At 58.7% G+C, this 11,265-nt stretch overlaps 2 protein-coding genes across 7 annotated transcripts in view; both read left to right on the forward strand.

Annotated features, from left to right (window-relative positions):
- Positions 1 to 4,853, forward strand: part of UIMC1 (ubiquitin interaction motif containing 1) — a 41,967-nt gene extending 37,114 nt beyond the window's left edge. For 3 of the 6 annotated variants that reach the window (XM_068160910.1, XM_068160919.1, XM_068160938.1), the window contains 4 exons: positions 375 to 453; positions 1,972 to 2,092; positions 3,858 to 3,924; positions 4,353 to 4,853. In XM_068160910.1, the coding sequence (XP_068017011.1) occupies positions 375 to 453; positions 1,972 to 2,092; positions 3,858 to 3,924; positions 4,353 to 4,609 (524 nt within the window). In that variant the 3' untranslated portion in view covers positions 4,610 to 4,853. Of the gene's footprint in view, positions 1 to 374; positions 462 to 1,971; positions 2,093 to 3,857; positions 3,925 to 4,352 lie in introns of those variants that run through there. The other 3 variants (XM_068160928.1, XM_068160946.1, XM_068160955.1) reach the window with 3 other exon arrangements.
- A 1,070-nt stretch (positions 4,854 to 5,923) lies between these two features.
- Positions 5,924 to 11,250, forward strand: HK3 (hexokinase 3). The gene is made up of 19 exons (XM_068161015.1): positions 5,924 to 6,248; positions 6,374 to 6,425; positions 6,503 to 6,665; positions 6,974 to 7,122; positions 7,283 to 7,402; positions 7,519 to 7,614; positions 7,699 to 7,798; positions 7,878 to 8,061; positions 8,202 to 8,357; positions 8,476 to 8,709; positions 8,797 to 9,101; positions 9,178 to 9,317; positions 9,464 to 9,583; positions 9,671 to 9,766; positions 9,876 to 9,975; positions 10,110 to 10,293; positions 10,369 to 10,524; positions 10,687 to 10,920; positions 11,045 to 11,250. The coding sequence occupies exons 1-19, from the start codon at positions 5,995 to 5,997 to the stop codon at positions 11,178 to 11,180; spliced, it is 2,979 nt and encodes a 992-aa protein (XP_068017116.1). The 5' UTR covers positions 5,924 to 5,994; the 3' UTR covers positions 11,181 to 11,250.
- The last annotated feature ends 15 nt before the right edge of the window (positions 11,251 to 11,265 follow it).

Raw genomic sequence — 11,265 nt, forward strand, 5'->3', positions numbered from 1 at the left:
TGCTGCTGGAGCAGCTGGGTGACTCTTCTCCCAGGCTGTTGCACTGCTGCACATCAGCTCTAGAATGACTGTAAACTACAGACTGCTGATCCAGCTGTTCCTGCCAGGAGACAAGTTACAGTGTGAAATGGCTGGCTGGCTTCTGAGTCTGGGTAAGGAAACTTATTCAGTATCCCTCCAGAAAAAAAGGAGAATTGGTCAGCTACCTCTTCTGCAGGAAAGACCCTGCCCATCCCAGTCCTGTATTTCTTTTCCCTCTTTCATCACTTCTGCTGCAGCCTTGAGCAGAAGTGATTGAAACCTGTTGCATTCAGACGCGGTGTAGGGATGCTTTGGGGGCCAGCGGTAGGTAACCCTTTCTGTTTTCCCTTCAGTGCTCACTCGGCGTCAAAGAGAGGCAAGAAGTAAAGCTGCCAGTGGTGAAAGTGGCCCAACATCCTTAGGCATTGACAAGTAAGTAGGTATGCTTGCCCTGCCCAGATCGTTTCTGTGCTTCAGTTCTAACTTGCCGGTGGATGGCTCTATTTGTGTGTAAATGCTGGCCGTTGGCCTTGCAGCAGTGCTTCCCTCAGTGCCTCTGCTTGCAGTGCTGGCTATATTTAAACTGAAGCAAGAGGAATTTGCTCTGCTCAGATTTGTTTATTGTTGCACTAATTTTCTTCCAGCTCAATCTGTGGTGGGTCAGGGACGTGTGGTCTCTGACCACTGTGGGGGTAGCTGTAGCTGAAATGGTGCTAACTCAGTCAGTTTCTGATGAGAGATTTAAGCTTGCTAACCCCTGTAAAAGAAGGGACTAGGACAGGGAGGCTGTAACATGGCACCTGTAGTGATATTCTTAATTAAATTAGACTTTCAGAATAGCAGTGGCTTTGTTTAATCTCTTCCCATGCAGCCCCTCCTCCTGCCACCCACACAAAGCATCATAAGAGAGGATCTGACAGTAAAATCCCTGCTATGGAAGCAATTTTGCTGTTACAAACAGTGGATGGCAACATCACTAATGGAATTAGGCTAATTATAGAGAGGACAGCTTCTGTTTAGACACATTATCTGGGTAATCAGCACTGACTGGAAAGAAAATACGGGAAAAGTACTGCAGAGTTTTGCTTGATGGGGGCTCTCCATGCGCAGTTTCGAGCCTGGGGTGAGGTTTGCTAGGGGAGTAGTGCTTATCAAACTGAACACAGTGCTGCTGGGGCTGCTCCCTGGGGGCTCATCTCTTCCTGAAGATGGTCCATTCCTGAACAGCTCCCTCAGTGGATGCTCCCCTCCTGAAGAACTGGTTCCCTCTCCTGCAGAGTTGTGATCCCTGCCAAGAGCTGGTGTGGAAGTGAGTGTGGCTGTGTAAATCCACACCTGACCTTCATCTCTTTTTGCCTTGGATAATTTTCTTCCCAAGCACACTCAGTCATTCTGTGTGAGCCTAGCATCTTCTACACAAATGAAGGGGGTTTGAGGAGCACACTGTGCCAGCCCCCCAGCAGGAGCTCGTACTCTGCATTCCTCTCCCAACCTGGCATGATGTAAAATGGAGACAGTGCAGAGAAAGACTTGATTTACTAGTCAGACAAGTTCATCCAGCCCTGGTAAAACGTCTCTCTGATTTAACACACTTGGTTTGCTTTTCAGGCAGAATTCAACTCCCCTTTGCAAAGCCCTCACACTTCATTTCTGTGGATTTTGACAGGGTGCTTTATGTCTGGGGAGAAATCAGCAGTGTTTGAGATAGTTAGATGAGCAGATTTGATTACCGTCCCGCTGCTGCAGCAGCAGGATACAGAGGAGCAGGCAGGGAAAACTGATAATCACTCAGGCTTTGCGATTGGTGCCGGCCTGACCCTACTGAGAGAGACCCAGTTTGGTGACATCTTCTCCCTGGTGTGGCCTGAAGGAGGAAAGTCACTGCTGGTGGCTGGGAGCCCGGTGCAGGGTGAATCCTAATGTGGTGCTCTGTCCTTTGCTGCCTGGCAGGTGTCAGAAGTGCTACCTCTGTAAGTCACTGGTGCCACTGCTGCAGTATGAGAGGCACGTGGACAGCTGCCTTCAGGCTGCTAGGCAAGCTCAGGGAACCAGGAGGCTGCGAAGCACCAAGGTGAGGGGCGACCCTGCAGACTGTCTCCTTTGCTTTGTGCTGGCTTTGGGGCTGGGTTGGCAGCAGGACCTGTTCCCCTGGCTGTTGGGATGAGCTGGCCTGGTGTAGCACTGCCTGTCCTTGTGGGCTGCTGTGGCCAGAGAACTCATTGCCCTCTTTCCCGTGACACTCTGTGAGAGCGTGGACCAGTCCCAGGGGTGAGCTAATCCAGCAGAGCTGCCAGTAACCTCTCCAGCAGGCAGGCAGCCAGGGCTGTCCCACTGCCAGACAGCGTGCCTCCGTCCTGCAGGCTTCCTCGGCTGAATATAGATGGAGTGGAGGGCAGTGTCGGGGTGGCAAGCATAGCTGACTCTATCTACAAGCCCTTTCCCATGGGGAAGGCTTCAGAGCCAGAGCAGTGGGAACTGCTCAGTGCTGCGAGCAAACCACAGCATCCCAGGAGAAATCTGGGGGAGTGAGTGCTGTGGAGGTGTGCCAGGTGTGGGGGATGTGCCTTGCTAGAGGAGGTGGGAGGCAGGAGTGTGGGTTGCAGCTGGCTCACAGTCACTTGCCAGGTGTTGGTCCCCACCATGCTTTTTCATGCTTGTGACAGTCCCAGGGGAGCAGAGAGAGGGTCCTTCCAGGCCTACCCACTAGTTCCTGCAGGCAGAACTCTAGTGCTGCAGCTCTGCCTGTGCTCAGAAATATGATTCTCGGCATGAAGATACAACATGATGTCTTAGTTTTGTATAATCCCTTAAATCCATCACAGGCCTCAGCCCTCTGGGGATTCAAATGCAAATGATGAGATTCTGGCTGATGATTTTTGGCTGGGATACAGACAAGTTCTGTGGTTCAGAGAACTGCAGGGCACGGCTGCTCCTACATGTGACAGGCTCTGTGGCAGCTGTTTGGCTCTCTGTGCCCTATATGTGGCTGGTGTGCAGGGTCCTGCACACAGGCATGGGCACAGGACGTGGGTAAAAGGTGCTGAGCTGGGCAGCCCTTTGGAATGGCTCAGCAAGGCTGTTTCCTCTGGCCCTGTCATGTGCCCAGGTGGCAGCTCACCAGGGAACAGGTCCTGCCTGAGCATAGACTGGACTATTGTAAAGCTTCCTAGTGGCACTGCTGGGCTTGTGGGCTCCTGCCACAGCCCATTTTGGGATGCTCTGCACAGCAGCCCTGCAGTTTGGCTGAGAGTGCCTTCTAGAGCAGTTCTGGGAGCAGCCAGGAGAGGGGACTTCGCTGGGCCAGCAGGTCTCAAAGCAGCCATGCCAAGTGGTTTTCCCTTAACCTGTCTGACCAGCACAGCTGCATCTTCCCAGGGGCTGAGGATGGGCACAAGATGTGCATTTCTTGTCCTGCTGTGCCCTGGAGGAAGGCTCTTTCCTGTGCCTTTGGATAGACTGGAATGGAGCCTGCTCTTTGAGTCACAGTACTAGGAGATGTGCCTGAACCATGGAAGAGCCCCCGGTGTTCACATCTCTTTGAGTGCCCCGTGCTTGCTGATCGGGCTTGGGAGTGGCTGCTTGCACTGTATCCTCCTTCCTTACTGGACTCTGCTTCAACTGCTCTCAGCTGCCCCTGCTTTGGCACTGGTCATGCTGGGCACATGGTGGTGCCCTTCCCACTGGCAGCTGGCTGTACTCAGCTCAAGGTCCTGGAAATGCAGCATTGCCTCTAGTGCCCAGCCTGACCCCACAGGCTGGGGAATGTGTGGCCATGAGGCTACCCTGGCTATGGGGTTCTCTCTGCAGCGCTGTGACAGTGGTTCTCCTCTCCTTAGCAGGACGTTGGAAGGCAGGAGAGAGGACTCCTCAGGATGCTGGAGCTCTCGGAGAGCAAGGCTGAAGGTGGGAAGTTGCTCTCTGTGCCTGCCTGGCCGGGTCAGGAATGCCATTTCCCAGCTCTCCCCTTGCAGTCCCCTCTTGGCCTGGGCTGTGCTGGGACAGCAAATTCTCCTTGCAGAGGTCTGTTCTCCCCAAGCAGAGCAGGAGGCTGTGGGCTTTGCTGGCCATTGGCATCCCGCAGTTGGCTGCATACCTCCCTGCCTGTGCCCACTGGACTTGTGGCAGCGCCCAGAGGCCTCACAGGATGAGAGGTGTGCTCTGAGCCATTGCCCCAAGAGATGTCCAGCTTCCTGGGGGATGGCAGGGTGCTATCATCCCTACCTGCAAGCTAGCACTTTCCTCTATGGAATCAAGGGCAGGAGAAGCCAAGGAGGGAGAAATGCTCGCAGCAGCACTTGGCCAGGCAGGTCTGACATGTGCTCTTGTTGCAGGTGGTGACACAGGGACCCCCCTTGCCGGATTAGGAGACCAACAGTCCCCTGCTGCAGTCTCAGCCAGAGCCCCCAGGGGGATAGTGGCAGACAGCCCCAGGTCCCTTCGGCACCCTCCTCGTGACTCCTCTCCTGTGAAACCTGGCATCTCCTCAGAAGCTGCAGACTGCGTGGAGGACTCGGAGCCTCGCCTGGCTCTTTGCCTAGGCAGCCAGCAGCAGACCAAAGGTTGCCACCAGAGAAAGCGCAAATTCTGAGGCCAGCGGGGCGGCAGGGCCCCCTGGCAGCCTCCTGCACCCTGGTGAGGGTCTGGTGGCACCGTATCCCTGCTTCACCCGCAGCCTTGTTCCCCCACTCCCCTTTTGTATGTTTTATACGACCTGAGCAGGGAGCGCGGGGTGGAGAAGTGACTGTGTGTTTTATAGGTGCCTGTGCAGCTTTCGCTCTGTTCAAGAGATGGAAATATATTTATGTATGTTTTTATGAAACTGCAGCAACACAGAGGAGCTGTGCTGTGCTTCTCTGGGGAGCAGAACGTGCTGGAGGGAGGAGGAACAGCAGGTGCTGTGGCCAAAATCGCATTTCCCAAGGCCTGTCCTCAGGCTCGAGTGGGTGATGGGAGCTTGGGGACCCCCGGGCGGGGGCTTGCAGTGCACGGTGCTCGGGAGCAGCACATCAGTGAGTTTCCCAGCTGGGAGCTGTGGAGGGCACCTTGCTGCCGGCTGCCAGCTGTAGCCAGCAGGGGTGTGAGTGCGGTCCTGTCCCCGCGTCCTTGGCGTCTTCCTGGCTGGTTCGGCGGGGCTGAGTGCTGCCGTGTGTGCGGTCTCTGTGACAGGGAGGACTCTGCCTCCCGCGGCCACCGCTGGGGCAGCTTCAAGGGCAGGAAGGAGTTCCAGACTGGGCCGCGGGGCTCCCCCCACTTCCCGGGAGGCCCCTAACGGAACGGAGCCGGGACGGGGAACGCATCACCGAGCTGCTTAATTAATGGGACGAACTAACGCAAAGCTAATTAAAGCTCGGCCTCCGGTTTAGAAGCGCCAAGAGGGAACTGGGGCGATGCTGCCCGAGCAGCCTGTCCCGCGGGCATGCCCACCGGGGCCCCCAGTGCGGCCAATAGAGGGCGGAGCCGCCCGCGGCCTCTGCTTCTGTTGCCAGAGCAACGGCAGCGGCGTTGCCAACGGTACCCTCGCGACACTGCCGGCCGCCCCTCCATCGCCGGCCGCCCCTCCATCGCCGGCCGCCCCTCCATCGCCGGCCAACCCTTCCACCGCCGGCAAACCCTTCCACCGCCGGCAAACCCTTCCACCGCCGGCCGCCCTTCCACCGCCGGCAAACCCTTCCACCGCCGGCCTCCCCTCCACCGCCGGCCGCCCTTCCATCGCCGGCCGCCCCTCCATCGCCGGCCGCCCTTCCACCGCCGGCCTCCCCTCCGCCGCCGGCGGCCCTGCAGCTATGGCCAGCCGCGGCCCGCCCCAGCCCAGCCAGTACGGCGGGGCGGCGAGGGCTACCCTCGGGCAGAGCCCCTCCGCCTCCAGCTCGCACCAACTCCTCCAGGGCCGTCCCCCCGTGAACCGGTGAGGGGCTGCGGTCTGGACGTGGCCAAGCGAAGCTGGGTGTGGGGAGGCCGCGTTCGGGGCCCGCGATGGCTCTGAGCAGGCTTCCTCTGCTCCGCCGAGTGTTGCATCTCCCCGGACAAGGCAGAGACCAGTCTCGGGCCTCTTGCAGGTGGAGGGCAGAGGCGGGCAGGGAGAAGAGGGTGATGGCGCCCGAGCACGTCTCCGGCCCCTTTGCCATCGTGGGGCGCCGCTACCCTCTCTACCCCCGCCTGCCGGGTCGTGATTCCTGTGACCATGCTGTTGAGACCACGGCCCCGTGGAGCAGGGACGCAGAGCGGAGGTGGGAGGCAAAGCCTGGGACGGCACACCCTCCCCCCCCCCCCCGCCACTTGTGTGCTTGGGCAGGCGTGGCCTGTCCCCCTGTCGGCCAGGGCTCTGCGGGTGACAGCCGCCTCCCTCCTGCAGGTTCCCAGTAAGCCATCAGCTGGGCTACCAGAGCGATGGTCCCTACAAACCGGTAAGGTCCATCTCTGCCCCACATCGATCGAGAGGCATCCCCTGCCCCTCACACCTGCCCTAACCAGTCATTCCCAGGTCAAACGAGCCATGCTGGCACTGACCATTCCCCTGGAGACACTGCAAGCAGTGAAGGGCCGCATGCTGCAGGCCATGCTCAAGGGGCTGAGCCACCAGACTCACGAACAGGCCAACGTGCGGATGCTGCCCACCTACATCCGTTCCACACCTGATGGCACTGGTAAGGCAGTTCAGCCTGGGCATGGGCTGCTCTGCTACCTACAGCCCTGCACGCCTTGCTGGACAGGATCCTAGGTGTGCTGGAGAGAGATGTACCAATCTCTGGTCAGTTGTAGGGTCCATAGGCTGCCCTTGCACTGCATCTGCCAGGCCTTAGTGCAGGGGCAGAGGCCAGGAGCTAGTTCCCTTGGTCTCTGTGGTGGTCTTAAGCTCACAGGAGCCATGGGTGAGTGACTGTCCTTGGGACAGGGTGAGGAGCAGATTTTAGGGTATCTGCCACAGACTGACACCACCTTCACTTCCCAATAGAGAAGGGTGACTTCCTAGTGGTGGAACTGTGCCAGAGCCATGTCCGGACCCTGTGGGTGAACCTCCCGGACAATGGAAACCAAAGCATCCAAGAGATGTACAGGACCTTCAACATTCCAGAGGACATCATGAAGGGCACAGGGGAAGCGGTACGAGGAGGCAGTGGCAGAGGGTGGTTTGTGCCAGGCTGCCCAGCACCACAGAGGCTCAGCAGGGCTCTGGGCCACTGCTGGGGGCTCTGGGCTGCCTCCTGAAGCCTGAGTGCTGAGTAGGGGGAGCAGTCGGTCACCCGTGGCCATGCCTTTGCAGCTTTTTGACTTCATTGCGGTATGTGTGCAGCAATTCCTGTCTGGCATTGGCAGTGCCCAGAGTAGCTTCTCCTTGGGCTTCATCTTCCCTTTCAGATGCAGGCAGACACGACTGGACAAGGTGAGCAGGACATCCTTGTCCTGGGGCTGCATCTACCTTCTTCCCAGCCTATCAACCATGGGGAGAGGAACTGCCCTTTCCTGGAAGCCAATGGTATGGCACTGTGTTCTACACAGGCTGAACTCATCTCCTGGGCCAAAGAATACAGCTGTAGTGATGTGGAGGGAAAGGATGTTGTGCAGTTGCTTCAGACAGCCATCAACAAGCAGGAGGTGGGGATCTGTGGGATGAGGAGTCCTGGCTGGGGACTGCCCCCATGGAGCAACTGACAGTGCTCTTGCTTTGTTGTTGGCCAGCTCTACCATGTGAATGTCATTGCCCTTATGAATGACACTGTGGGCACCATGATGACCTGCAGCTTGGAGGGGAAACCCTGTGAGGTTGCCTTGGTTGTAGGTGAGCAGTAAGCACCCTGTATACCAAAGTGGTGGGTGTGGGGGTCTTTGCTCATGCTCACCCCCCTCACTCCCTGCAGACAAGGGTACCAACTGCTGCTTTATGGCCGAGGCACGGCTGGTGGAGATGGTGGAGGAGACCAGTGGGCAGATGTGTATCAACACCGAGTGGGGCTGCTTTGGGGACGATGGCATCCTAAATGACATACTGACCCCATATGACGAGAATGTGGACCAGGAATCCTCCAACCCTGGGGAGAAGAGGTGCACACACACAAACACACATAGAGTGAAGGCAGAGTCCCTGGGGTTTCTCTGTCCATCCCCTGCAATGCTCCTGGGTGCTCCCAAAGGGCTGTGAGGTGCCAGAGGGGATGACTGACTCTGGCCTGGGCTGCACGCAGGTTTGAGAAGATGGTGGGTGGCTTGTACCTGGGAGAGATCATCCGGCATGTGCTGATCTCCCTGGCTGCTGAGAAAGAGCTCTTCATTGGAAGCAGTGTTGTTGTCCTGAGGACCAAGGGTGCGTTCAAGATGCAGCAGATCATGGAGATCATTGAGTGAGTGACTAGAGGCCAGGAGCTGCCATGGCTGGGGGGGAATAGGTGGGGTGACAGATGGATGCCCCTGGCCAGGAGCGGGTGGCCTTGTGAGCTGGCACTGTGCTCTCCCTTGCAGAAGTGAGCAAGGCACAGCCGAGGCAAAGAAGGCTCTGGAGGCTCTGGGGCTGCATCCGAGCAAGCAGGATTGCTACCGGGTGCAGCAGGTCTGCCGGGTGGTGGTGAGCCGTGCCGCTGCGCTCTGTGCCACAGGGCTGTCTGCCATTCTCAGCTACATGTGCCAGAGCAGGATGCTGGAGCAGCTGGCAGTCAGCGTGGCAGTGGATGGTGAACTCTACCACCACTGCAGCAGGTGAGGAGGAACACGGAGTTCCCAGGCTGGGTCCCACCCCAGTGGGGTGCTTCACGCCAAGTCCTCAATATCTTCTTCTTCCACCAGGTTCAAAGAGATCCTGCAGAACGTGACAGAGCTGCTGGCCCCTGAATGCAGAGCCACCCTTGTGCCTTCGGTGGATGGGAATGGGCGGGGGGCAGCCATTGTCACGGCAGTGTCCTTGCGCCTGATGGCCCAGCGCCAGGAGGTGAACCAGCTGCTGGCCCCGCTGCGGCTCAGCCACGCTGACCTGGAGCGTGTCCAGGCGCTTATGAGGCAGGAGATGGAGCTAGGGCTGGGCCAGGAGACCAGTGCCACTGCCTCTGTCCGCATGCTGCCCACCTATGTCCGTGGCACGCCCAATGGCACTGGTGAGTGCAGTAGAGTGGGGAAAGGGCTGCCAAAGAGGCTCTGGTCCCGCTGATCCCCTGTGCTGGCTCCCTGCAGAGCAAGGTGAATTCCTGGCACTGGACCTGGGGGGGACCAATTTCCGGGTGCTGGTGGTGCACGTGTCGGAGGATGGCATCCGCATAGCCAACCAGATCTACGTCATCCCAGCTGCTATCATGCAGGGCACTGGCGAGGCGGTGAGGCTGAGGATCTGTGGCCAAGGGACAGGGTGAGGGGTGGGGATTGCTGCCTTCTCCACTGCCTGTGGATCTGGGATGGGTCTGGGAGACCCCCACAGCATAGCTCCAGCTTGGGTCCTGCTGACCATGGCCCCTCTCCTCAGCTCTTTGACCACATCATCGAGTGTATCATGGATTTCCAGCAGAAACAGGGCCTGATGGAGCAGGTTTTACCACTTGGCTTCACCTTCTCCTTTCCCTGCCAGCAGATGGGCCTGGATAAGGTGAGGGGATGACTCCAGCCCCATGTGGGTGGGGAAGGCCCTGGGATGCAAGGCAGTTGCCTCGCCCCTGCTCCTGCTCTCTTGCAGGCAGTGCTGCTGAACTGGACCAAAGGCTTCAGTGCCTCAGGCTGTGTGGGCCAGGACGTGGTCCAGCTGCTGAGGGAGGCAGCCCAGCGCAAACAGGTAGGAAAGGGCAGGGAGCCTGTCCCCACCCTGCACCCAGGCAGTGCCAGCTCCAGAAGCTGTCTGTGTTTTAAGTTGCATGTGTCACCATCTCTCTCTGGTTTGGCAGCACTTAGGGCTGGAGGTGGTGGCTGTGGTCAATGACACAGTGGGAACGATGATGTCCTGTGGCTATGACGACCCCAAATGTGAAATCGGCCTCATTGTGGGTGAGGAGCAGTGCTGCACCCAGGGGGTCTCTCAGCCCCCTGCCCCCACCACCAACCCATGTGATATGGCCACGAGGTGTCAGGCAGCTCTGCCAGGGCTATGGTGGGAGGTGACACCAGCATGGGACCCACAGGGACAGGGACCAACGCCTGCTACATGGAGGAGATGTGTAACGTGGGTACCGTGGAGGGGGACCAGGGCCGCATGTGCATCAACATGGAGTGGGGGGCCTTTGGGGACAACGGCTGCCTGGATGACTTCTTCACTCACTTCGACCAGCTAGTGGATGAGAAAACCATCAATGTGGGCAAGCAGAGGTAGGTGAGGGCCCCACGGTGAGGAGGGGACTGGCTGGGGGTGCCTGTTCCTGGCTAAAGCTGTGCCTGGGGCAGGTTTGAGAAGCTCATCAGCGGCATGTACCTGGGTGAGATTGTACGCCAAATCCTGCTGGCGCTGGTGGAGAAACAGCTTCTATTCCGTGGCAAGCCCTGCCCCAAGCTCCAGACCAAGGACATCTTTCAGACTAAGTTCCTCTCTGCTATTGAGACGTAAGTGCTGGGCTCCACTGGGCTCCACTGGGTTCTGTGTGCCTGGAGTGGGGGGCCATGCTACACTGATGTGGTGCATGCAGTGTGATGCCATCTCCAGCTCAGGAGATGGGGATGTTGATGGGGATGATGATGCTAATAGTGCCCCTTGGCCTGGGGCAGGGAAGGGCTGGCCCTGAAGCAGTTGCAGACCATCCTGCAGGAGTTGGAGCTCGAGGCCAGTTCTGAGGACAGCGTGGTTGTGCAGGAAGTCTGCCAGACCGTGTCCCTGCGAGCAGCCCAGCTCTGTGCTGCCGGCCTGGCTGCTGTGGTGGAAAAGATGCGGGAGAGCCGGGGCCTGTCCCATCTGGCTGTCACCGTGGGGGTGGACGGCACCTTGTACAAGATGCACCCACAGTGAGTGGGGCCAGGGGCAAGAGGCAGCCACTGGGGACCCTAGCCCTACATCAGGGGTCTGGGAAGTGGTGGAGGGAGAAGGGGGGCAGCACCAACCCTCACTCTCCCCTCCTGTCTCCCCCAGCTTCTCCCAGCACCTTCAGGAGACGCTGCGGGACCTGGCGCCCAATTGCACTGTCACCTTCCTGCTGTCAGAGGACGGCTCGGGGAAAGGGGCTGCGCTTGTGGCAGCCGTGGCCTGCCGTGGGGCTGAGCCCTAGGGAGGGCCACCGCTGTCACCCTAATAAAGCGTTCTGCTCTGCACCCCTGAGTCCCGATGGGGGAGGCTCAGGGAGGGAGGGCAGC

Source organism: Melanerpes formicivorus, unplaced genomic scaffold (genome assembly GCF_026170545.1).
Source record: "Melanerpes formicivorus ecotype bairdi unplaced genomic scaffold, bMelFor1.0.p_v2 SCAF_2, whole genome shotgun sequence".
Lineage (NCBI taxonomy): Eukaryota > Metazoa > Chordata > Aves > Piciformes > Picidae > Melanerpes > Melanerpes formicivorus.

What these genes read in the sequence shown, in the direction of transcription:
- HK3 (XM_068161015.1), top strand. Translation starts at nt 5,995, where the DNA reads ATGGCTCTGAGCAGGCTTCCTCTGCTCCGCCGAGTGTTGCATCTCCCC. An exon ending in AGCAGATGGGCCTGGATAAG is followed by an intron (nt 9,584 to 9,670) that starts GTGAGGGGATGA and finishes GCTCTCTTGCAG; the next exon opens with GCAGTGCTGCTGAACTGGAC. An exon ending in TTCCTCTCTGCTATTGAGAC is followed by an intron (nt 10,525 to 10,686) that starts GTAAGTGCTGGG and finishes GGCCTGGGGCAG; the next exon opens with GGAAGGGCTGGCCCTGAAGC.